At 41.8% G+C, this 23,803-nt stretch overlaps 3 protein-coding genes across 3 annotated transcripts in view; all 3 read left to right on the top strand.

The window, feature by feature from the left end:
- On the top strand, positions 1-20,151 carry LOC143117235 (NLR family CARD domain-containing protein 3-like). Its single transcript, XM_076278825.1, has 5 exons — positions 1-256; positions 16,259-16,536; positions 17,895-17,926; positions 18,025-18,060; positions 18,329-20,151. The coding sequence occupies exons 2-5, from the start codon at positions 16,268-16,270 to the stop codon at positions 20,149-20,151; spliced, it is 2,160 nt and encodes a 719-aa protein (XP_076134940.1). The 5' UTR covers positions 1-256; positions 16,259-16,267.
- LOC143122144 (NACHT, LRR and PYD domains-containing protein 3-like) overlaps positions 1-23,803 on the top strand; it is a 235,363-nt gene that overhangs the window by 73,460 nt on the left and 138,100 nt on the right. The gene's annotated exons all lie outside the window — the stretch shown is intronic.
- LOC143122161 (NACHT, LRR and PYD domains-containing protein 3-like) overlaps positions 23,636-23,803 on the top strand; it is a 52,582-nt gene continuing 52,414 nt past the window's right edge. Inside the window, exon 1 of the mRNA XM_076282996.1 lies at positions 23,636-23,667. The gene's annotated coding sequence lies outside the window, so the exon portion shown is untranslated. The remainder of the gene's footprint in view (positions 23,668-23,803) is intronic.

The following is a 23,803-nucleotide window of genomic DNA, read 5'->3' as shown; positions in this document are numbered from 1 at the left end:
TAACTAGAAGAGACATACATGAATGAGGAGGAAAGAGTTAAACATTCATGACAAGATGAGTTGCTTTGCTGGTGATGGAATGAACATAATTTAACCTCCTGAGACAGAGCAAGTCCAGCCAGTTCTGTACAGATGACTTCTTGGTTCTGTGGTTGATCAGCAGACCTTATCCTCCTGAGACAGAACAAGTCCAGACAGTTCTCTACAGGGAGCGCCTGAGACTCAAGGACATTACAAGAGAATAAAACTCAAAACTGTAAGTTTCTTTGTTTACTAAGTGAGTTGCATGCAATGTTTATTACATTTCTCTTGAGGTTTGGAGGTGTCTGTACGTAACATTTGTTTAATGTTTGTATGGAGTCCTATTTGTGGCCCTGTATAAAGTAATAGTATATACACACCGATTTTGCCAGGGCTTCAGCCCCGAATGTTTTGAGTGTAGCCCCGAATGTATTTTGCAAAGTTGACTAACAAATATGAAACCATTATTCCAATTGTGCATTGAAACTTTGAGATGAGATGGACCTATTTATCAAACATAAAAGCAGGACATGGGTTTCCTCTCACTCTCCTTCATGCAGCAGATCTAACTTGAACGTTACCATAAAACATAATTTGGAACGTATACTTAGAGCGTACGTGCACGAGAGAAAGAGAGTGAGAGAGAGTCAGTCAGTTCCAGAGTTGGGCATGTCATTGTTTGCATTTGGTATAAGAAAGTTATAAGGAAATCATAACGGCAACAAAGACAAGGAGGTGGTGAAGTTCTCTCATTTAGGCTACAAATTCAGGTTTGTGATCAGCCTGCCCAGCACTCCCTCGCCTACAGTTTGGAGCTGGCCAAACAGTGCTGGTCTATCTTGGCTCTTGGCATTCGGAGGTAAACCAATCAGCATGTAGAGTGGCTATATTAACTCATTGAATGCCAAGCTGTTTTCGGAAGCTTTGTCCTAGCGTGCCAGCAATCTAGACCATTGTTGATGATTTTTGTACAGCCACAGCATATTCTGTGTTATAGCTATGAACACATACAATGGCTCGTTTGAAAGGTGAGACTTTAAGCTCTCAGTGGATGCAAACCGTGTATTTCTATACACTTCTGTTCCTGAGAAATCGCAAGCTAAACAGTGGCTAGTTTTCATCAAAATCGCTGTTTGTTTTCTAGAAATGGAGATATAACATCTTTCATGAAATATGAAGTGTTGCCTGTAAAGTTTCCGGGAAGTGACCTGGCGAGACTGCCACCTAGTGATAGACCCACGAAAATGGCCTGGTTTTGAGCTGACGTGCATGCGTCACTGATTCGACCCAAAGCGGCAACCGAGTTATGATAAAATGTCCAGATAAAATGTCCAGATTGTGCGTTTTCATGAGTTTTCGATCGTCATATATTTAATTTCCATTCATCACAGAGTTCCCAAAATCACATATAAGGTGTGTTAGAGTGTCTACTTTCGTAATTTAAAAAAAAAAGCTAAAAAAGTAATATTATGTTTGTGGCACTCAACGCATAGGAAGGAAAAACGTAATATTAAGTGTTTGGCACTCAATGAGTTAACTTCAGCTTTGAAAGCCGACGTCATAGCTGCATACCTTTGTTTGGCCTCCTACCTGCTGTGCATGCATCCAGTGACATTCCTGGACTACTGTCGGTCGCAGAACATGGGCCTCATAACCAACCTCATCTGATCGTTGTGCACATAAGTCTGAATGAAAAGCAGCACTGTTTGAAGCCTGGAAATATTGTAAACAAAGTAGCTTAATTTGCTAGTTTATCTAGTCTACTAGTTAGACTGTTCAGTTTCCCCACGTGTGTTTAAGTTTCAAATGAATACTTTTTCTCCTTGGGACAGGCCCGTTTCAGTCTTGGAAAATACTTTTCCATTTGCATCGGGATTTAAATGATTAGAACTTAGCAGTCAATTTGAATGCAACAGTTTTGAACAAATTCGTGCAGCGTGCTAATGATGCTAACCAGATTTAATATCAATTTAGTCAGTCGTCTTGCACGATTGTGAATGTTTGGATTACATTTGCATGAGGAGGGATGTGCCTGTTGAGAGGGAGAGAGAGAGTCCCCATTGTGTCCTTCATTTTGTCCCCTAGGTTATATCTGTGGCCTGAAATGCCTTGTATGTGAAAAAAAACTTCTTCCACTTTTGAATTGATTTCCTCAGCATATTAGGTCATATCATAGATTATTATGGCCATTATTTGAACAGTGAAAATAATAATAAGAGTTTTTGAACTTTAATGTCACTAATGCTGATTATTCAATGATTCATTTGAATTTAAATATTTAAAATACTTTCACAGCAAAAAATATATATGCGATTAATTTAGCCCTTAAACAGGCAACGTGCACCAGGAGATATATACTTTTTAACATCCTCTGGGGGGCATTTCTAAAAACAAATTCCAAATCAAGTTGATCAAAAGTCCTGTCTGTTATCAGTCTGTAGGTCACATGACTTGGTTCAGGTTGTTTGTCATTATGTAGTTAGCTTGGTCAGAAATCAAAATGGCCACCAGCGGTAGCGCACATGCTAACCAAGTGGTGAGTAATTTCATATAAATCATCATATTAACTCATATAACTGATCATGACTATTGTCTAAATATATTGATAAAGAAAAAAAAAGCCTAACTGTGTTTGTGGAGTTAGTTTAGTAACTTTGAAATGTATGTATCCCCCAAGATACGTTGCCAGATTAGGGTATAACATTTGGTCAATGGGTATTCTGTGTAGTATTGAAAATGTAGTTTCAAACAGGAAGATATGCTAATATACACTGCAAAAAGAGATGTTGTCATGTACAGCAGTGGTTCTTAAACTTTTTGTCTGGCAACCCCACAAAAAAGTATGGCGAGGTCTGGCGACCCCACTTTCCCCAAACCCATTCTAAGTCCTTACTCAAATACCCCCCTCAAACGTTAACAACTAAATCAAGCAAAAACTAGAAAGCAAAGTCATTTGTTTTATTTACTCCATATGAACAAGAGCCGAGAAAACCAAACAATCACGATTAAACAAGTGTAGGCTGCCGCCACATCAGATCAGAGCGCTATGTGCGTAGCGCGCGCGCACACACAAGCACGCACACATACACATGCAGCATTAGGCCTACAACGTTACATTAATTATATTTATGGCGATAACAATAACAGTATTTTTTATTTCCCTTTTCTGGTTTACTATCTTTAACAATTTCAATGGGAAGGGTGGGCATGCTTCCGTGAACATATAGCAAGTTAATTCTAGGAGGAATGCTGCATACGGCGACACAGAGATTTTCCTCCACGGTGCTGTATTTTGAGATGTCGTTTCATTTTGACAGGTTTTAAGCTCTCATTCGCCAGAACATCGCCGCAAATCACACATTGTGGGTGGTCGAGGTTATCTTTAACTTGGCAAGTGAATGCATATTTCAAAAATTCTTTCTGATAAAGCCGACGCGCCGTTTGTTATTTTTTATTCTCACCGGCCTGTAGACTTGTCCCATCTGAGGATCGAGGAGGAGTAGACGCACTGGTAGATGACACTAACGAGCTTTTGTTCAATTTTTTAAGCAGCCACCTGTCCATTTTGGCTAGTAGGCTACCTATGTTTTTTGTTTTGTTTTACTTAAATTAGCGGGAACAAGTTGAGTTTGCATAGTGGGAGCAGATTGTTTCTATCAGCGGACCAGTAGCCCATAGGCTGAACCAGATCTCGTTGAAAGACGAAAACATTTCTCTCTCTTCTCTTAACTGCGTGTAAATAAGAAAAAGGCAGAAAAGGCAAATATTATTTCCCTTTGTTTCACCTAATAATAATTTCAGACTGAATACAGAAAATAATTGGCGACCCCACGGAAGTTTTTGGCGACCCCATTTGGGGTCGCAACCCCTAGTTTAAGAATCACTGTCTTAGACCCTCTCCTCTGATATACTCTCCAGCCCTGGGTAAGCTCCAGTCCTGTCCCTGGCTTTTCCCATCTTTCCTCAGCCATTAATCTGATGAGCACATTCTGGTCTGTGTGTGCGTGTATGTGTGTATGACTGTGTTTGTGTGTGTGTGTATACATGTGTGTCCAGGCCTTGTTGGCCATTTGTGTCAGTGCCATAGTGGCAAAGATTCTGACTGTCTGGAGAGAACCCACTCCCTGATGTAGCTTCAAGTTGTTCAATATTCATAGTTCATATTGTTAAATTTTCACTTCTTCAAGTTCACGTTTTTCACATGTTTAAGAGATCGTTACCTTCACTGTTCATACATAACTGGAGCTAGTTATTTTCAAGTAATGCATGCACAACACATATGGAACATGGAACCCCCGAACAAAAAAAAGAGGCCGAACAAAATCGACACCCCCCTCCCCCTGTAAAACTGGCTGTATCTTGGAAAGTATTGATCTTACATAAGAGTAATTTTACAGTGTGTCTCCTGGGTAACATAGCAGGGCCGCAGTCACCATAGACTTTGGGGGGGACGTGTCCCAATATTCAGACGTGACCAAAATGTCCCCCCCAATATTCGGACATAGAAAAATAAATAAAGAAAAAAACGCTATAGGCTATTACAGGAAACCAACAAGTCCCGCCATCTGAAATGCAATCAAACGTAAATAACGCACAAATTAGTGACCTGTTGATGGTTTCAGAGAGAGTAGCCTACACAGTGAGTGATTTGTCCTGGACGTTTTGCGTTTGATGCGTGCACTATCAAAAGCTTCCTGCACCCTGCTGTGGTGCAGGCTGTCAACAATATCGCAAAAGATACCAGTACAATTCTCACAAAACTTGTTGGAAAGGTGTAGCACTGTCTAAGGAAACCCCATTAATTTTTGAAGCTGATCAGACTCAAAGGGAACTTTGAAGCAATTCCATATTGTAGCCTATTTTCTCGCAATAATAGCGAAAGTGAAACGTAGTGTCCTTTTATTTGAATTTGTGCGTGCCTGTGTCATTCATTTCTTTCACATGTCTTACAACATAAATAATGCATTCATATGCTAGTAGTAATGTCAGAAATGAACCGGTTTATAAGCCTCTTAGAAATGGTTGTTGCATCTTGCATGTTACATTTAGATGCGCGCTCAATCGCGCATCCATGCAGGCAAAACGTAGCACTCAAATGTGGCGACGGCACAAAAGTTGAAAAAACTTTTACAATGGCGGCGATAGCCTACAGTTAATGTGAATTGCGGACAATAGCCAAAGAAAGGAATTTCCACTTCCATTCACCAAATAAAGTCTGTGTTTCTACATGTTAACACAAAACGTAATTTCTGTCAGAAACCAGCCTATAATGCATAGGGTAACTTGAGGTGAGTCAGACAGATGAGGGACCTGACTTAGTAGGCTATCTTGAATCCCATCCCTTTCAAGCTACCTTAAAATTGTGTGATTAGCCGCCAGAATAATAAAATCAAAATACAAAATATGATTGGGCTATAGGTCCAAACCTATGAGTAAGCATTCAGTATTCAGTGTAATATAGAGGTTATCAAAGATACTCTAGTTTGTATTTTCTTTTAAAATATACATTTTGGAGACAAATGGAGTCATACCACAGGTCTATATCCAGGGATGGATTATTGAATGGACCTACTGGGCCCAAGAGCTCAGGGGGCCCTGAAGCCTAAGACTGTGTGAAGTTGCTTCTCCGCCCTTCTCTTCTATTTCCACAAAACTCACAAGTCGTCATAATATAGGTCAATTTTTTTACGTTTTCCGGGGAAGTATGCCCCTGGGCCCCCCTATCTTAACTGGGGAGGGTTTTTTTGCATCTATGCCCAGGGGTTCATAATCCATCCGTGCCTATGTCCGTCAAAAGTTTGGTATATCCTAATTGACTGACTTAACTAATGACTTGTTTGTGATTTTAATAATATTTTTGCATGGCAGGAAATTTATTGAAATTCTGTTATTGAAATTCACACCGCACCACAGATTTGGTCCCCCCCCCAATGTTGACATCATGGCTACGGCCTTGTAACATAGGTACACCTGGTAATTTTTTCAGAATTTTTTGAGACCTAAGTGCGTGGGCCCTGGTTGAATTGACGTGGAATGACCCTCTTGTTGTTAATATGTTCTTGTTTTCACCGTTCTAACTGTATCTTTGGATGGTAACATTGTTAATCCTTTAATGCATAACCTGGGTCAAAAGTGACCCGGATGACTTAAAATGTTGAATATTTTTGCGATAAATTGATTTCATCATCCAGTATTCCATGAATTCCTCAATTAACTTGTTTTTAACCATTACATATCTCTATTTTCATTTTTCCATTCTTTATTTTTTAGAAAAAGTCGTTTATGTATCACTACCCCTTTAATAGGCTACTACTGGCCAATCCTCTCCAATTGTTTAGAATTGGACTCTGGGCGTTTGGAAACAGCTGAGGGAGGAGGCTACTTGAAACTGCGAATTTCGGTCGGTGTGAGAGAGCGGACTTTCAGTTGACAGTAATTAACAACCTTTTGAACAATCTAAGCTGTGCGAACGTCAGAGGGCGGTCTACGCTGATTCATCATTAGTGAGACACGAGGACAGCTGCATGCAATTCCTGTCAGCATAACAATAGAGGCTGTTGCCGAAGCGTCAGCGTAAGCGTCAGCCCTCGTTTCAGCCGTCCTCGTGTAAGACGGACGCGGTCAAGACAAGCAAGTTTACCTGTGCAAGTTCACCGAGCACAGGCGCCGACAAAGGCAAAAATGTGCCATTCCACCATATCTGTTATCACAGGCCATCGCAGAAAACGGCATCATGCCAAAAGGGGCAGAAATCGCCTTAACCTACAGCAACTTAAACGGTCCTCACCTACAGAAACCTCCTTCTCCATGGGCTTGTGGAACTGTCAATCCGCAGTCAACAAAACAGACTTCATAGCTGGCTATGCCAACCACCTTTCGTTGGAACTCCTTGCTGTCACTGAGACTTGGATAAAACCAGAGAACACAGCCACCCCGGCTGCACTCTCCACTAATGGAAATTCACCCCGCTACTGCCTTCAAACAAATATGTCTCATTCGAATTCCATGCCATCACAGTGAACGCCCCAGCAAAACTCTACGTGCTGGTCATCTACCGCCCTCCAGGCCAACTAGGCGACTTTTTGGACGAACTTGACACTCTGCTGTCCCCCATCCCTGAGCATGACTGTCCGCTTCTTGTTCTCGGCGATATGAACATCCACTTAGATGCCCCAGGCTCAGCGGACTTTTTGGCCCTGATCCACTCCTTTGACCTCAAACTGGTTCAAAGCCCACCGACACACAAAGCTGGCAAAGAGCTTGACTTGATCTTCACTCGGAACTGCAGCACAGACACCCTCACGGTGACGCCTCTCCATCTTTCTGACCACTTCTTCATCCAGTTCAACGTCAGCCTGACAGAACAGCCTCCGGCTCCTCAGCCGATGGTCACGTTCCGCCGCAACATCCGGAACCTGTCTCCAACGCACTTTTCCTCTGTGGTTGCCTCAGGTCTACCTCCACTCAACACCTTCGCCTCTCTGGAGGTTAATGAGGCCACAGACTCGCTCTGCTCCACACTGAGCTCGTGTCTAGACGAGCTGTGCCCTCTTACCACAAGGCCAGCTCGATCCAAACACTCTCATCCATGGCTAAATGATACCCTCCGATCGCAGCGCACCAAACTCAGAGCCGCGGAGAGGAAATGGCACAAATCCAAACTAACTGATGACCTCAAAAACTACCAGACACTCCTGACCTCCTTCTCAGCCAGCATCACTCCTGCTAAGACGGCTTTCTACAATGACAAAATCAACAGCGCTACAGACACTCGAAAACTTTTTTCAACCTTCAAATCGCTACTCAACCCTCAGATGCCTCCTCCTCCATCCAGCCTTACTGCAGATACCCTCGCCTCATTTTTTACAAACAAAGTGGCGGCAATCAGCAGTCAATTCTCTACATGCCCACTCAACGCATCTGACTCAGATACCGCACTCCTACAACCTCTAGGGACTGCTAGATCATCTTTTTCAGCATTCATGCCTCTCTCCGAGAATGAAGTATCTAGACTCCTGACATGCAGCCGTCCTACCACATGCTCGCTGGACCCTATACCTACGAGCCTACTTCAGTCCATCAGCCCGACCATCGCACCAGCTATCACACATGTGATCAATGCCTCACTAACCTCCGGCACATTTCCAACAGTGTTCAAAACACCGTTACTTAAGAAAGCTTCTCTCAACCCTGCTCAAGTCGAGAACTACCGCCCTGTCTCACTCCTGCCTTTCCTATCCAAAGGCATTGAACGAGCAGTCTCCAAACAGGTCTCTGACTTCCTTTCACAGAACAACCTTCTGGATCCAAATCAGTCTGGGTTCAAAAGCGGCCACTCTACCGAAACGGCTCTGCTGTCTGTAACAGAAGCCTTAAAAGAAGCCAGGGCGACCGCTCGGTCATCAGTACTCATTCTGCTTGACTTATCGGCTGCCTTTGACACGGTTAATCACCGCATCCTTCTCTCTATACTCGCCAACATGGGAATCTCTGGTTCTGCTCTCTCCTGGTTTGAATCCTACCTCACAGGACGCTCGTTTAACGTATCATGGCTTGGTCAGCTATCTGCACCTCACCATCTCACCACAGGGGTCCCCCAGGGCTCAGTACTGGGCCCCCTTCTCTTTGCTATCTACACCACCTCCTTGGGACAGATTATCCGTTCGCATGGCTTCTCATACCACTGCTATGCAGACGACACACAGCTCTATCTGTCCTTTCCACCTGATGACCCCTTGGTTTCAGCACGGATCTCGGATTGCCTCTCAGACATAGCTACATAGATGAAGGCACACCACCTCCAGCTGAACCTCTCAAAGACTGAACTGCTGGTCCTCCCAGCTAAACCTACCATACACAACGACATCAACATCAAATTTGACTCCCTGTCTGTTTCACCTACCAGGACTGCAAGAAATCTAGGAGTTGTTCTCGACAACCAACTAAACTTCTCAGATCATGTTGCCTCAGTTGCCCGGTCATGCCGTTTCGCACTCTACAACATACGGAAAATCAGGACTTACTTAACTCAAGATGCCACCCAACTTCTGGTTCAGGCAATAGTCATCTCACGACTCGACTACTGCAACGCCCTCCTGACAGGTCTCCCAGCCTGCGCAGTGAAACCACTTCAGATGATCCAGAACGCGGCGGCGCGCCTGGTCTACAACCAACCCAAGAGGGCACATGTTACCCCGCTACTCATCGTCAGCCAAATGTAATGTAATGTAATGTAATGTAATGCGCAACATGGGTCAAAAATGACCCGCATTCATTTCCTAACGTGACATCTAACAACTTGATAAAACAAATAGGCCTACATAGCCTAATTGTGACTTCAGTTTATTCATACATTCATTTCCATTCGTTATCCACCACCACTCAGACAGAGTGAATTAAAAAGCAAAAAAATAATAATTATGCTAAATGGATTTTCTGAGCACACTGTAATGTCTCACAACAGCCCAGAGTTCCGTTAACTGGTTTATTATCAAAAGCACAACGTGTAAGCATTAGAACACAACGGACCGTGTCTGGCCCAGAACTTGAAGAGGCCAAACCAATCACTATATCCCCAGCTCCCCCCCCCCAACCACCAGCGTGTCCGGGGTTATACATAGCTGATTGACAGCCAGTCGCTACAATACAATAAAACTAAATTGCATTAACACAAAATACACTGCGTGACGTCGTTAGGTAGGCTATGGGCATTCTGGGCTGTAGCTATATTTCTCTCCAATAAATATGTTCCAGTCAGATGTGTTCAAAAGGTATATTGTACAGCAACACACAACAACACAACGCATAGGCTAAACAAACAAACACACACAAAAGCAGTCAGCAGTCAATAATAATAAGGCGGGGCCTCCCTGTGGAGGTGGGAGGCCAGGGGTATTGGTTGAAAAAGGTTCTTTAGTCAAAAAAGACCTCTTCTTTAGTATAAGGCCACACAGACACAATAATATGATTCTTATGAATATGGCCATACAAAATCAACACCCCCCTCCCCCTGTAAAACTGGCTGTATCTTGGAAAGTATTGATCTTACATAAAAGTAATTTTACAGTGTCTCCTGGGTAACATAGGTAAACCTGGTAATTTTTTCAGAATTTTTTGAGACCTAATTGCATGGGCCCTGGTTGAATTGACGTGGAATGATCTACCTAGGGGTTAATAACACATGTGTACCCCAGGGTCAGGTTCAATGCCTTCCACCAGTGTTGTAGTCAAGTCACTATGCCTTGAGTCCGAATCCAAGTTTGAGTCATTCAGTGCTCAAGTCAAGTCACGAGTCTCTAAATTTAGCTCATGACTCGGTCTCAAGTCCAAGTCCTGGACTCGAGTACTACAACACTGCCTTCCAAAGTCAAAGTCAAAGTCAGCTTTATTGTCAATTTCTTCACATGTTCCAGACATACAAAGAGATCGAAATTACGTTTCTCACTATCCCACGGTGAAGACAAGACATATTTTACCAATTTAAGTCCACAGACAAACATAACATTCAAGTAAACAAAAAAGTAAGTAAATAAGTAAATAAGAGGGCACATATAATGAAAAAATAAGAGCAGCAAAATTTGGTTGAAATTGTGCATAGACAGTCAATAAAATACTAGTGCAAAGTCAGGCCAATAAAAGGCTGAGGTAGTTCTGTTTGACATAAGTAAGAAAGAAAGTGGCATAGTGGTGCAAGTTATGTAAGAGCAGCAGAAGTGTTGTGTTTTCAGGACAACAACAACAAGTTGCAAAGTGTACAAGTGTGCAAGTGGAGTAGTGCAGGCGGCCATTGTGGGTCCAATGTCCAGGATGTTATGTAGCTGAGGGTGGAGGGGGGAGAGGAGGGAGAGAGTTCAGCATCCTAACAGCTTGGTGTATGAAGCTGTTGGTGAGTCTGGTAGTGCGGGAGCGCAGGCTTCTGTACCTCTTCCCAGAGGGCAGTAGATCAAACAGATTGTGAGCGGGGTGACTTGCATCACTTTGTGTTAATGCAATTTAGTTTGGTCGCCTTGCGGGTGAGGTGGGAGGTGTAAATGTCCTTCAGGGAGGGGAGTGAAGCACCAATAATCCTTCCAGCTGTGTTCACTATGCGCTGCAGGGCTTTCCTGTTGTATTCAGTGCAGCTTCCGCCCCACACAGCGATACAGCTGGAGAGGATGCTCTCAATGGTGCCTCGGTAGAATGTGGTCATGATGGCTGGTGGAGCACTTGCTCGCCTGAGTTTCCGCAGGAAGTACAGGCGGCGCTGAGTTCTCTTCGCCAGTGATGCAGTGTTGGTGGTCCAGGAGAGGTCTTCACTGATGTGCACCCCCAGGAATTTGGTGCTGCTCGCTCTCTCCACCACAGCACCGTCGATGGTCAGTGGCAGGTGTTGGGTGTGACCTCTCCGGAAGTCAACAACAATCTCTTTGGTCTTGCTGACGTTCAGCAGGAGGTTGTTGTCCCTGCACCACGTGGTCAGATGGTCGACCTCCAACCTGTATTGAGTCTCGTCGCCCTTGGTGATGAGACCCACCAGAGTTGTGTCATCAGCAAATTTCACTATGTGATTGTTGCTGTAGGTTGCAGTGCAGTCATGCGTCAGCAGGGTGAAGAGCAGCGGACTGAGCACGCAGCCTTGGGGGGCCCCTGTGCTCAGTGTGATGCTGCTTGAGGTATTGTTGCCAACACGTACTACTTGAGGCCTCTGACAGAGGAAGTCCAGTAGCCAGTTGCAGAGGTAGGTACTGAGTCCCAGTTTGTCAAGTTTGCAGATGAGTTGTTGTGGTATTATGGTGTTGAATGCAGAACTGAAGTCTTTAAACAGCAATCTCACATATGAGTCTCTATTTTCCAGGTGTGTGAGGGCTGGGTAGAGGGCAGAGCAGATTGCATCCTCTGTAGACCGTTTGGCTCGGTATGCAAACTGGAAGGGGTCCAGGGTGGGGGGGAGAATGGATTTAATATGTGACATGACAAGCCGCTCAAAGCACTTCATGATGATGGGTGTCAGTGCCACAGGGCGGTAGTCATTGAAGCAGGATGGAGCAGTTTTCTTCGGCACAGGTATGATGGTGGCAGCTTTGAAACATGATGGGACGATGGCTTGCTTCAGGGAAGTGTTAAAGATGTCTGTGAAGACATCCTTAAGCTCCCCTGCGCAGTCCTTCAGCGCACGACCTGGGATGTTGTCTGGACCTGTTGCCTTACGGGTGTTGATAGCAGCAAGTGTCCTCTTCACGCTGTCGGCAGAGAGGCACAGGGGCTGCTCATGTAGAGGGGGATGGGTCTTCTGTGGGCAGGTGCTGTTTTGTGCTTCAAAGCGAGCAAAGAAGCGGTTCAGGTTATTGAGCAGAGGGATGTTGCTCTCACAGCTCTGTGGCGCGGGCTTGTAGTCCGTGAGGGCCTGAATGCCCTGCCATAGGCTTTGTGCGTTCCTGCTGTCTTTGAAGTGGGTGGTTATCTTGTGAGTGTATTCCTTTTTTGCTTCCTTGATGCCACGGGACAGGTTGGCTCTCGCTGTTCTCATGCCAGCTTCATCCCCAGCTCTGTAGGCTTTGTCTCTGGCCCTCAGCAGCCTGAGGACATCCCCTGTCAGCCATGGCTTCCAGTTAGCCCGAGTGATGATGTCTTTTGTGTGGGTCACATCATCGATGCACTTTGTGATGTAAGAGGTTACAGTGTCTGTATACTCCTCTATGTCTGTCTGGTTGTTGTAAGTGGCTGCCTGCTTAAACATTTCCCAGTCTGTTGTGTCAAAGCAGTCTTGAAGAGCATCAGAGGCTCCCTCAGGCCACACTTTTACCTGCTTACAAACCGGTTTGTTCGCTTTTACCCTTTGTCTGTATGCAGGCATTAGCATAACAGTGATATGGTCTGAAAGTCCAATGTGAGGGAGGGGGGTGGCTTTGTATGCTCCTTTGTGTGTAGTGTAGACCAGGTCCAGGATGTTATCTCCTCTTGTTGGAAAATCAACATGCTGGTGTAGCTTTGGAAGTACAGTTTTAAGATCAGCATGATCTTGTGTCCCACAAACAAGACCTCAGGCCGTGCAAAGGTGCACTTTGCATTTGGTGTTAGACCCACCTCCTGGAGTCGTGTCAAAACAGCTGTGAGCCGTTTATCGGACTGGAACCTATTCTCTCCAAATACAGTGCAACCGGAAAGTATTCAGACCCTTTCAAGTTTTACACATTTTGTTATATTTCAGACTCATCTTCGTTTTTGTTTCTCATCAATCTACACACAATGCTTCAACACTCCACAAAATATCAGGTGCTTGGAGATTTTTGTAAATTTATAAAAAAATAAAAGTCTGAAATATTCCATTTACATTGTATTCAGACCCTTTGTTATGACACTTGCAATTGAGCTCTGGTGCATCTTAGGGACTCTTTGTTATTTATTTAAGGGGCCACCGGAGGAGTTTTGGGAGGGTCAAAAAAGATGTGACCCTCCCTCACCAGCAAGAATTTTTTCTATGACCCTCCAAAGTGATTGAGAAAAAACGCATGACCCTCCCCAACAATTTATTGATGCCTTCTGTACTGGGTCAATTTGGGAGCTTGCATGCTACCACTCCTACCTTGAAATGCCTTGAAAAGGATGTCGTTTGCACAATTTCACAAATAATCACCGGGACCGAAACATACCTGTCAATTTTTTCCGGGTTTATCACGTATTTGAACCCCCCCCCCCCCCCCCCCCCACTGTCTTAGGAGGAGCTGCAGGGCCGTCTTCATATACATGAAATAAGTGATAATGGGATGGGTTGACATGCCCCCTTAAGACCAACATACAAAAAAAGGTGGTCCTCCTAGGCCCTACGGTTCTCGAGATATTCACAGAAAACTGTGTCTGGCCACCTACAGGCCAGTTGGTGTAAAGCAGCGTTTCTCAAACTGTGGGTCGCGACCCACTACTGGGTTGCGGAGACATGCCAGGTGGGGCGCGAACTGACGTGAAGAACAGGAGTTTTTTTTATTTATTTTTTATCTGTAGCCTGGGCACAGGTAGCACCAGATGCGCAATGGACGCACTGTGTTATTCACAGGGAAGCGCTCGTGTCAAGGCAGCTTAGTTAGTCCCGACCTACATGAGATTTTGAACGTTGTTGTGAGAGTGGTGAATTTCATCAAAACCCGGCCCTTAAAAGCGTGTCTATTCTCCACACTTTGCGAAGAGATGGTAGCTGACCAAAAGGCTGTACTGTTTCACAGCAAGGCAACTTGGCTTTCCCGAGGTAAAGTGCTGTCGTGCGTGTTTGAGCTCCGAGTCGCCTCTTCTTGGAGGAAGGGCGCATGTTTGAATCTGCAAGCACGTTCACTAATGAACATTTCTTGACGAAGCTGGCCTATCTTAGCGATTTATTTGATATATCTTAGTGATACATTTGAGTTAAATGTCCAGTTACAAGGCAAAGACAAGCATCTACCTCACCTAGTAAATAAGATTACTGCATTCACCAAAAAAACTTGAGTATGGGACAGGCGCCTCGATGGCGACAGTATTATGCCTTTGAGATTTCTGAGAGAAATCGCTGAAACGTCTGATTGGGAGGCACTCTTGTGATCCCATGTATTAAACAGTAGGCCTACATCACATCCCTGCAAAGTTTATTTCAAAAATATTTCCCAACCAGCAGTGTTCAGTATGACTGAATTATGGATCCATTTAATGCAGCATGTTGGCATTTCATTATATTGTACAATGCTGTATAATGGCCTATGCTTCCTAATATGTTGCTGGAAAACAGAAATATGTGTGTTATGTATTTATTTATTATTATATCTGCAGCACCAGCTGATTTTAACTCTGTTGAAGAAGATATATTTAGAACTTGTCATTATTTCAATAAATTTGATAATTTTAAGCTTGACCTACCACTTTCTTAGAGCGATGAGGGACAGGTGGGGCTCGAGAATGCCGCCTCAAAGTGGGGAATGAAAGAAAAAGTTTGAGAACCACTGATCTAGTTTGTTAACTACCACAGTCACGAGTTGGGTCGCGATAGTCTGTCATTTTTAAAAAGTGGGTCCCCAGAAAAAAAGTTTGAGAAACACTGGTGTAAAGTAACATAAATTAATTTATTGTGTGGCCCCCCATGAACGGAATTCCACGAAACTTGGCGTGCATTCAGAGGGTGTCATAATGATCCTACACTTCCAATTTCGTGCAGTTTTGACCATGTTAGGTCACAGATACCTGCGATTACAACACCTCATTTTTACTTTTTTGTTTTTAACTAGGTGGCGCTATACATGAAATGAGTGGTTATGGAATGGGTTGACATGGCCCCTTAAGATCAACATACAAAAAAAGGTGGTCCTCCTAAACCCTACAGTTCTCAAGATATTCACAGAAAACTGTGTCTGCCCTACCCTCCTTTCGGGGGGTCCAGTCCAGCGGGGGGGCTACAGATCAAAACAAAAAACGATGGTTCCATGCTATCCATGTGGGGCTACATGCCCACCAAGTTTCGTGTACCCCGGTCAGTGTCCCGGGAATCCTTGACGGAAAATTGGCCATGCGGAAAAGAAAAAAAAAAAGAAAAAATCTGACTAAACCTATATGACCCCTGCTTCGCTGCGCGGCGGTCATAATAATCACTGTTCTGCTTAGCAATGCAATTCTTCAGTGACATATATCAGACGGGTTGTGAAGAATCACACACATAAACACTGCAACAATGCACACTTTCTTTGCAATAGTACTGCTTATGTAAAGTGATCTTTTACAACGGCTTTGGATGCAGCTCAGCCAGTCATAATCAAGAACTGGAATTGTTGGTTTGATAATGTAATATTTACCACTGTGTATATGTTTAATATGCAAAATAAGCCTTCATGTCTAAACATTTCTGCCGTTGTTAATTATAATCACGGTGGTCAAACCATTATGGAAAACTCCAGTCTTAAAACACCCTAGGGTCTACTTTTGGATGATAATGAGTGTAAACTTTACATTGAGTGGAGTAGTTTTGAGTAAGATTGGAATATGGATTGGCAAGGAATTGTAAATATATTGCATTAGGGGCATGTTTACTACGTCAAAGTACATTTTTAAGCCACTAGCTCAAAATATCATTACACTTCTACACTCACTATCATCCAGAAATAGACCCTATTGGCTGTTTTTAGGCCCGTGTTTGCCTTTAAGGTGCCTTTAAGGAACTTCAATAAAGACTAAATGGACACCGTGGCAAACTGTCTAGACCTCTCAAAGACCAACGATCTGTTTTTTGTATTTGTCTCTATGTCAGGTGAAGGTCATGGCTGTGAGCACACTGGAACTGCTGTGCAAAACTCTGGATGAGTTGGAGGAGGCAGACCTGAAGCGGTTCAAGGCGTTCCTGTCTGACTCTGAGGGGACCATGGAGGGGTTTAAGCATATTCCCAAAGGAAAGCTGGAGCACAGTGACTCTACAGATGTTGCCTCTAAGATGATGGAGGTCTATGGGGATGAAGACTCAGTGAAAATGACTCTGACCATCCTGAGGAAGATGAACCTCAATGACCTAGCAAACAAACTAGAAGAGAGGTAGTCTCTCTCATACATACACACACTCATTATTTAAAATATTAGGGCTGTAACGATTTACGATTCGAAACCGAAATCGCGACATTCATATCCACGATACTCTGTCGCGGTGTGAAAAGGCAGAATCGCGACACACCCTTTCTAGTGTTTCACGCAGTGCTTTGCAGCTTATGCGGCCGCAAAAGCAACCCACAACTCCCGCTTTACTTATTGGTAGCCTACGTTGTCCAAAAACAAATAAATAAATAAATAATAATTTCATACCTCTCCTTGCTTTCATTGTAGACTATGTGTGCAACTTTACCAAACAGTATAGAAGTAAACCCCCTCTCCTTGCCCCGCTCTCTCTCGCGCTCCCTCCCTCTCACTCTCCCTCCCTCTCCTGCTCAATGAACACGCGCGACTTAAATAAAACATTCACAATCGTGAAAGCAAGGACACATAGACGACTAGCTAAATTAGGCTACTATTAAATCCGCTTAGCATCATTAGCATGCTGTACATATTTGTTTAAAACTCTTGCATTGAAGTTGACTGATCATCTCAATACCAACGTTTCCCAAAAGGGCCTGTCCCAAGGATAACAAGTATTACCTTGAAACTTAAACACACATGGGGAAACTGAACAGTCCAATCAGTAGACTATGATAGGCTAAGCTATATGCTACTTTGTTTACAATATTTCCAGGCTTCAACCAGACAGCTGAATTAAAGAGGTAGAGTTGTAATAAAAAATAGTAGGCCTAGGCTATAGGCTAATCTGCATAAAGTGTGCTGTCATAAATATCAGTCATTCAGAAAAATATTTTTATATCAGGATATAAAATAATAGATATATTATATTGTAATCCTCTGGTGTTCTAAGGGAGGCTATTAAACAAAAAAAGAAAAATCGAGATTCGTATCGAACTGTGGGTCAAAAATCGTGATACAAACCGAATCGTGAGGTTGGTGTATCGTTACAGCCCTATAAAATATACACAGTTAAATTCCTAGTGCTATAGGTTTCGCACAGCGGCCAAACAACAACCAAGCCTGTTTACCGTCAAAATCACAAATCATAAATCACTAACAAAAACATCACCAATAGGACAGCCTTCAAGAGCATTTCACTGAAATGATCAAACCTTCCTTCATAGGTGTGTCATTAAATTAGGCGCACAACATCACCAGAAGGCTCAACAGGCCATTTACAATCCAATCAGCAATATAACCAGACAAACCACAGTCCTTTAATGCAAATAGCAACACATAATACACAACAGTATTTCTTCAGCACTCTTGTAAACATTTCTTGTATGTATTTAAGTGAAAAATTTAAATGCATGATAATGAATTTCCATTGTCTTCTTGCCAAGTTTTTCCAGGGATACGTCAGGACAGAGAAAAGGTGAGATGCACACACATTCCATACCATACTCATGTTAAATATTTCTAGTTGAGTACATATAAATTATTTCCTATGAAACTTTTATCCTTTTGTATCAGAGGGTGCAATTGTTCAAGACTTAACAAAAGAAGAAGGTAATATGTCTACTATGACACAATAATGAAATATGTACACTACAATTATGATGCAGTAATTATACTTTTTCATTATGATCATTATGGGCATAGATTCACGTGCATGAAACATCATTCATCATACATTTACAATATGCAAAGTTTGAAAGTAAGTGCACAGTAATTGCACATGGTAATATAAAATGTTACCATGTATGCATAGTGATGCAGAACTGATTTGTGATGAGTGTAGTTGAATGATTTCTTATTAAACTGTTTTTTTCAGTAGATGCAATTATAATGGAGGTCAAAGCAAAACACAAAGAGTGGATGACAGAGAGGTTTGGTGAGATTTATGAGTGTATTGAGGAGGGGAAGAACAAAACTTTCCTGAGTGAGATCTACACAGAGCTCTACATCACAGAGGGAGAGACTGAAGGTGTCAACACTCAACATGAGGTTCACAGGATTGAAACACACAGGGCATACAAAGACAAAATCAAATGTACTGACATCTTTAAGAACCCAAAGAAGCATGTCAATATCCGATCTGTGATGACCACAGGGATTGCTGGCATCGGAAAAACTGTATGTGTGCAGAAGTTCATTCTGGACTGGGCAGAAGAAAGTACCCATCTGAATGTTGATTTCATATTAGCACTTCCATTCCGCCAGTTAAACTTGAAAAAGAACGATGCGTTCACTCTTCATAAACTCCTCTGTGAATTTCATCCTGAATTGGATGAAAAGGTCATAAAAACAGAAACGTTCAGAAACTCAAAGATCATATTGATCTTTGATGGTCTGGATGAGAGCAAACTCTCCCTGAATGTAGAACAGACCCAAGACTTACAAGATCCCCTGGAGACTGCTTCAGTGGATGTGTTGATAACCAACCTCATCAAAGGCAATCTACTGCCTAATGCGCTTATTTGGATAACCTCCCGACCAGCTGCTGTCAAAATGATCCCTCCTAAATACATAGACAGGTGGACAGAAGTACAAGGGTTCAATGACCAACAGAAGGATGAATACTTCAAGAAGAAGATTGAGAATCAAGCTGAAGCCAACACAGCCATCACTCACATTAAAAGGTCAAAAAGTCTCTACATCATGTGCCACATCCCTGTCTTCTGCTGGATCTTAGCCACTGTGCTTCTGAAAAAGATCAGTCAAGCCAGCACAAGTGACTTGCCTAAAACACTAACAGAGGTCTATATATGTTTCCTGCTCACTGTGACAAATAGGGAGAGCCAGAAATTTAGCAAGGGTCTTGAACAAAATGATGAAAAACGCCTGGGGTTGAACAAAGATGTGATTATAAAATTATCTGAACTAGCATACAAAGAACTGCTGAAAGGTAATATCTTGTTTTATGAAGACAGTTTGAAAGAGTGTGACATTAATGAAGATGGCATTCCATTGTACTCTGGTATGTGCTCTGAGTTCTTCAAGAGTGAGACTGGAGTCGACCGACATAAAGTTTATTGCTTTGTGCATCTGAGCATTCAGGAGTTTCTGGCTGCGTTCTTTGTGTTTCACTCCTTTGTGACTAAGAACACAGAAGCCCTGAAACATTTCACTTTACGAGAATCGTCTGGCGCAATGATGAGTCGTCTGACTGAGTTCTTTAAGTTTGACTTGAGAGGCCCTTCCATGACTGATTTTTTTAGAACTGCAGTAGATAAATCCATGCAAAGGGAAGATGGACATCTGGACCTTTTCCTTCGCTTCCTCTTTGGCATCTCTCTGGAGCCCAACCAAAAACTCCTACAAGGCCTTCTGACATGTACAAAGAACAGCTCAGACAGCCACAAGGAAACAGCCAAGTACATCAAAAGAATTCTGAGTGAGGATACAAAAGTCCCTGAAAGATGCATGAATCTGTTACTCTGTTTATTGGAGATGCAGGACAACTCTCTTCATCAGGAGATTCAGCAGTACATAGACTCTGGAAAAGAGCTCTCACCTGCCCAATGTTCAACACTGGCCTACATGCTTCTGGTGTCAGAGAACACACTGGATGAGCTTGACCTGGCTAAGTACAAGACATCAAGTGAGGGTCGTAACAGACTGCTTATAGTAGTGAAGGCTTGTAGGAAAGCACGGTGAGTAAGAATAGCAGCTCTGTCATGCATTTAAACCTCGATTATTATAAACTACAGAGCAACAAAATTGCTACTTAAAGGTTGCATCAGCGATTTCAGGCCTAAAAAAGGCCCAAACCTAAATGATCACATTCATCTAATCTTTCCTAACGATCCGCTAGCTGCCTGCCCCATAAGCAGGTCGTCAGAAAAACACATCTCTGTAGGCAGCCTAGGCTCCGAGATCTGTACACAAAAACAATTGCTACCAACAAGGGTTGGCAACCCCCAAAGGCAAAATAAAGTGTTTCAACCAATAACCGATGAGATGCGTGTTTAGGAGAGTTTTAATTGCACGGGAGGGAGGGGTAGGGAGTAGCGAGCTAGCTCTCTGTTTTGTTTGAATAGTTATCGCTGATACAACCTTTAAAGGACAAGTTCGCCATTTTACAGTTAAAGCCCTGTTTTCAGATAGTTTATGATTAAATAGAACGTTTAAGATTGAAATATGGACACATGCATCTGTCCTGAGAATTTTCGGTTTCTGTGGTCCCAGGTAAAAAAGTAGTATACTTTAGTGTGTTAGAAATATGATTAAAGTACATGAAGTATAAAGCAAGTATGCTTACACGTTTTGTACTTTATGTAAAGTATGTTTAATGTGTACTTTTAGAAAGTATACTTCAAAGTAGATGTTATTAAGTTCAACTTCAGTGTACTAAAATTAAATATACTTATTGTGCAATATTCAAAGTGTTTTGTAATGTACTTTTTAAAAGTGTACTTTGTTGTTAGTGTATTTTAAATGGTAAAAAAGTTTATTTAGTTTAAGTGTATTAAATTGCTAATACTTAGAGTTGTAATATAGTGTACTTATGGAAAGTATATTTTTTGGTAGGCCTAATACATTGTTTGTATAGTTTCATAGTCATAGTATTAAGTTCAACTTCAGTGTACTAAAATTAAATATACTTATTGTGCAATATTCAAAGTGTTTTTGTAATGTAGTTTTTAAAAGTGTACTTTGTTGTTAGTGTATTTTAAATGGTAAAGAAGTTTATTTAGTTTAAGTGTATTAAATTGCTAATACTTAGAGTTGTAATATAGTGTACTTATGGAAAGTATATTTTTTTGGTAGGCCTAATACATTGTTTGTATAGTTTCATAGTTATCTCACCTTTAATAAAATACTAATGTGTGTACCTTTTAGGCCTGATATGTCAGCCGCATGGATGGCAATGTGCAATAACCTAGCCTAGAGACATACTGATCTATCAGTTTTGGTCATCAAATAATATTTTTTCTTTTGTTGATTTTGTGTCTTAGTAAGGTAGTAGCCTATACGTTTGTGATGTAGTAGAGGTTGTGAGAGGATGAATGTGGCATTTTGTTAAATTTATAGGCAACACAGTTAAATGTATAGGCAGTCCTGTTGACCAATAACATGGCTGTTTGAATTTGAAATGGAGTGGGCGGATCTGTGCAGCTTTCGAGCAAAACGTGGTGTGAGCAAACATTAACGTTATTTCATACAGTCTATGCTTGTAACTTTATTTGCAAGACAGATGGACTGTAGAGACCAGAAAATGCATACGTTTACGGTCCGTATAAGGTTACAGGTTTGTCCAAATTAAAGATACCATAAATTCTAGTCATGCCAGAGACGTTGGTCCTACAGAGCCAGAAGGACTTGTCATATGAGATAACAAGGGCTGAAGCCAGTTGGATCTAAAGTGCCAAGTTATTCGTTATCAGGTGAGTCCCAAAGCATATTGTTAAATGATTCTGATGTAGCTTAATCTTTATGACCTTCGGTAGTCTTTGGAGAAGTTAAATTGATGGCTTAGCAATCTTTCAAGAGTTTGTTTTTATCCTTGCTAGTACAATCAATGCAAGATCACGTTAGCTAATTTAGCTAACGTTAACGTCATATACGTCGACCAGATCGCTATCAAGAAGAAAACTACATTAGCCTGCTTTGTGTTTGTGGGATTATTGACAAGCGTTGGCTAGCACTAACGTTAGACAAACTATGATGGAAGAAAGTGTGTTCTTTATTAAGCAACGTTTGCCTAAAGTTCACCAATGTTCTTTAATATTATGTGTGGTGTACACTAAGTTAACTCACAGAAAGGAGGATAGTGCTAGGCTAGTCACACTTCACATTCATTAGGCATGCTAATGACATTGTAGCTGTTTTTTTCTTTAATCGTGGAGACATCTTTTAAAATGAGTCTACAGGACAAATTACATGCATTTTATGAAGTAGAACGTTTTTTTCCACCATTGATATTAGAGGGGGAATTAAACCTGGTGTTCTACTAAGTTAGTGCTATGAAGCTTAGGCTACATGATTGATATTATGCCTTTGTTTATGCGATAGATTTAGTTTTTTTTTATTATTTGTGTTTGACAGAGCATTCAAGTTAATTTCATGGTAGTGTTTGTAATTTACCTAGTTTTAATCTGTAGCCTAACTATGTTTTTACAGGTGTTCCTGGACAGTTTTGAAACCGAGATGTCTGAACGCCTCAAATAATCAGCAGTAAAGGTAAATATTCTTCATCCAGGACCTTATCCCATTACTCTTAAAGCATAACTCAAGCTAAAATGCAACCTAGGGTCTTTTTGTGAATGTACCTGAGTCAAACTTTCTTTTGAAAGCATAATTAAGTCAGAAGCGCCACCATTAAGCTTGACTGTATTGTCGTTTCTGGGTCAAATGCCATTTTGAATGGGAGTCGTAGGGGCAGAACTATTTTGATTCATGCATCAAAATAGTAAACAGTGCTGTCATAAATATCAGTCATTCAGAAAAATATTTTTATATCAGGATATAAAATAATAGATATATTATATTGTAATCCTCTGGTGTTCTAAGGGAGGCTATTAAACAAAAAAAGAAAAATCGAGATTCGTATCGAACTGTGGGTCAAAAATCGTGATACAAACCGAATCGTGAGGTTGGTGTATCGTTACAGCCCTATAAAAATATACACAGTTAAATTCCTAGTGCTATAGGTTTCGCACAGCGGCCAAACAACAACCAAGCCTGTTTACCGTCAAAATCACAAATCATAAATCACTAACAAAAACATCACCAATAGGACAGCCTTCAAGAGCATTTCACTGAAATGATCAAACCTTCCTTCATAGGTGTGTCATTAAATTAGGCGCACAACATCACCAGAAGGCTCAACAGGCCATTTACAATCCAATCAGCAATATAACCAGACAAACCACAGTCCTTTAATGCAAATAGCAACACATAATACACAACAGTATTTCTTCAGCACTCTTGTAAACATTTCTTGTATGTATTTAAGTGAAAAATTTAAATGCATGATAATGAATTTCCATTGTCTTCTTGCCAAGTTTTTCCAGGGATACGTCAGGACAGAGAAAAGGTGAGATGCACACACATTCCATACCATACTCATGTTAAATATTTCTAGTTGAGTACATATAAATTATTTCCTATGAAACTTTTATCCTTTTGTATCAGAGGGTGCAATTGTTCAAGACTTAACAAAAGAAGAAGGTAATATGTCTACTATGACACAATAATGAAATATGTACACTACAATTATGATGCAGTAATTATACTTTTTCATTATGATCATTATGGGCATAGATTCACGTGCATGAAACATCATTCATCATACATTTACAATATG

The sequence above is a fragment of the Alosa pseudoharengus genome, unplaced genomic scaffold, assembly GCF_046254945.1.
Source record: "Alosa pseudoharengus isolate Yale_2024_CS ecotype anadromous, Long Island Sound unplaced genomic scaffold, YU_APseudo_1.1 YU_APseudo_1.1_scf_1, whole genome shotgun sequence".
NCBI lineage: Eukaryota > Metazoa > Chordata > Actinopteri > Clupeiformes > Clupeidae > Alosa > Alosa pseudoharengus.
The sequence above is the reverse complement of the archived record's forward strand: the minus strand, read 5'-3'. Positions and strand labels throughout refer to the sequence as shown.

Bases quoted from the DNA above. Each gene is read 5' to 3' on its own strand.
- LOC143117235 (XM_076278825.1), top strand. From the start codon at position 16,268: ATGGCTGTGAGCACACTGGAACTGCTGTGCAAAACTCTGGATGAGTTG. The intron at 17,927-18,024 runs GTGAGATGCACA...CTTTTGTATCAG, and splicing joins TACGTCAGGACAGAGAAAAG to AGGGTGCAATTGTTCAAGAC. The intron at 18,061-18,328 runs GTAATATGTCTA...TTTTTTCAGTAG, and splicing joins AGACTTAACAAAAGAAGAAG to ATGCAATTATAATGGAGGTC.